Below are 2,243 nucleotides of genomic sequence, written 5' to 3'. Positions count from 1 at the left end.
AACAATTACATGTAACAAACTAACAACAAGTAATCAAACTACAAATAACAAAAGATGATGATGATTGTGGGGTGTTTGAATTCGGTTTTAATCAAGAAAATAAGAAGAGAAAAACTCAAGTTACTTACAATATTAAGAAAGAAAAGAGAGAAAAAGTTGAGAGAATTATGAGAGGTAAGTTTGAAGTGAAGTGTGAGAGTGAGTTTGCAAGTAATGAAGTAGTAAAAAAAAAAATTTGAATCCCCTAATAGCCAAAGAGGCCGACGGCCAGCTGCACACAAGAGGGAGGAAGCAATTGTTTGATGGTTTCAAGCATGAAGTTGTCCTTAAAGGTGGTTACTAGATGGTTGTTTATGGGAACTAGTTGTAAGTATAATGTAGTTTGATTCTTTACTAAGTTAACTAACTAGTTACCATTTAATTGATACTTACACTTTGAAAGAGTGGGCTAACTAAGCCCACTTAAAGGTAGGGTGGGCTTACAAGTCTTAATTCATGAGTCCATTAAATAATCAAAGCCCAAGTTCAATTAATTAACAATTAAACCCAATTAAAGCCCAAGTAACTAACTAATAGCCTTAGTTAATTAAAATGATTAATAAAATTAATCATGAATGTAAATAATATCTAGAAATATTATTCGTGAAGTTTCGTGTGTCACAAAGACGTTTCGGGCACTTAATAGTCAAGTACGGGCAATCATGGCAACATGTAAATGTAATCACATACATTCGTTTAATCACACGCATTAATAATAATAATTATTAACAAATAAAAGTTGGAATTTCCAGGGTCGTTACAATTATACTTATTCTTCCAAACCCATTTAAGATCAACGACTTTAACACCATTCGGCTTCGTTACCAACTTCCAAACGTCTAACTGATGAAATTATTGAATCTCTTCTTGCATGGCCATTACCCAGTCAACATGCTTCAAAGCTTCTTTCGTTGTCTTAGGCTCAATTTTGGAAATATGACATGCATACTCGAAGAATGCAGCAGCAGTTGTCATATGAGTATCAACTTGGCCATCAAATTGAACTTGTCTTCTTGTTCGAACATACTTATTTGGATCGCCAATAATATTTTCTCTATGATGAGCAGCTGTAGTTTTGGGAACTGGTTGTGCAGGAACTGGTTGTGCAGGAACAGGTATATTATGATGTAGATTTGTAGTGTCACCCATATCTTCAGGATTTTCTGAACTTTCACTTGAAATATCAGATCCGCAGGTATCGTAAATGGGATCTTGATCAGATTCTTGAAGTGATTCAACAACATATGGAGTAGGATCAAGAGATTGAATAGGTGCAGACACTACTGGCACATTCTGTAAATCAAACAACATTTGTAATTCTAATTCGTTCTCCACATAATTCGGAGCAAGATTAAATGAGTCAATCAGCTCATCATAGTTGTAAATCCATGGATGGCTCCTTGGAGTAGCTTTCTGCTGGTTTCTCTGAACATCAACTTCAGACCATTCTTCCACACATCTGGTTTCATTGTTGAAGACTCGCTTGTTAGGAGAACTATTCCCTAAAAATACGCCGGCAACTACTTTAGCATCAAACTTAGTTCCTGGTTTTCTCTTCAATATGGTACAAGGTGCACCAAATGGTTCTAGATGTTTCAGGGTAGGTTTTCTTCCATGCAACAGTTCATAACAAGTCTTACCCAAACACTTAACTATCAAAACCCGATTCATTGTGTAATACGCATTTGCAACAGCCTCTCCCCAAAAATGAACATGTAGTGATGAGTCAGCTAGCATGGTTCTAGCAGTCTCAATCAAAACCCTATTCTTTCTTTCTGCAACACCATTCATTGGAGGAGCATATACAGAACTAAACTGCATATTGATACCCTTTTCGATACAGAAACCTGCAAGATACTGATTTTTAAATTCTGTGTCATTGTCGCAACGAATCTTTCTCACTTTTAGATTAAAACCTTTTTCTAATCTATTGATTAGCACCTTCAAGTTCTCAAAAGTCTCAGACTTTTCTTTCAAGAATATAACCCAAGAAAATCTTGAATAATCATTAGTTACAACCAGACAGTACTTACTTCCATCAATGCTTTCAAAACGGATTGGACCGAAAAGATCCATATGCAATAGTTCAAGTGGAGTAGAGATTGGATTGTACTTAACCATCTTATTTGCTTTCCTGCTCTGTTTACCCTTCTTACACGGAACACATATTCCTGGAATTTGAAAAGATCAAAGATCTACACCTT

The 2,243-nt window shown here is 35.5% G+C and overlaps 1 protein-coding gene across 1 annotated transcript; it reads right to left on the bottom strand.

The window, feature by feature from the left end:
• Window positions 1-891: 891 nt before the first annotated feature.
• On the bottom strand, window positions 892-1,776 carry LOC139901164 (uncharacterized). Its single transcript, XM_071883899.1, has 2 exons — window positions 1,185-1,776; window positions 892-1,121 (listed from the first exon to the last, which is right to left on the bottom strand). The coding sequence occupies exons 1-2, from the start codon at window positions 1,774-1,776 to the stop codon at window positions 892-894; spliced, it is 822 nt and encodes a 273-aa protein (XP_071740000.1).
• Window positions 1,777-2,243: the final 467 nt, after the last annotated feature.

This window comes from Rutidosis leptorrhynchoides, chromosome 3 (genome assembly GCF_046630445.1).
Source record: "Rutidosis leptorrhynchoides isolate AG116_Rl617_1_P2 chromosome 3, CSIRO_AGI_Rlap_v1, whole genome shotgun sequence".
In the NCBI taxonomy this organism is placed as follows: domain Eukaryota; kingdom Viridiplantae; phylum Streptophyta; class Magnoliopsida; order Asterales; family Asteraceae; genus Rutidosis; species Rutidosis leptorrhynchoides.
The sequence above is the reverse complement of the archived record's forward strand: the minus strand, read 5'-3'. Positions and strand labels throughout refer to the sequence as shown.

Excerpts from the sequence above, each read along its gene's own strand:
- LOC139901164 (XM_071883899.1), bottom strand. The coding sequence starts at position 1,776 with ATGCTAGCTGACTCATCACTACATGTTCATTTTTGGGGAGAGGCTGTT. Across the intron at positions 1,122-1,184 it reads AGAAAATCCTGAAGATATGG|TTCCCAAAACTACAGCTGCT; the intron begins GTGACACTACAA and ends CTGCACAACCAG.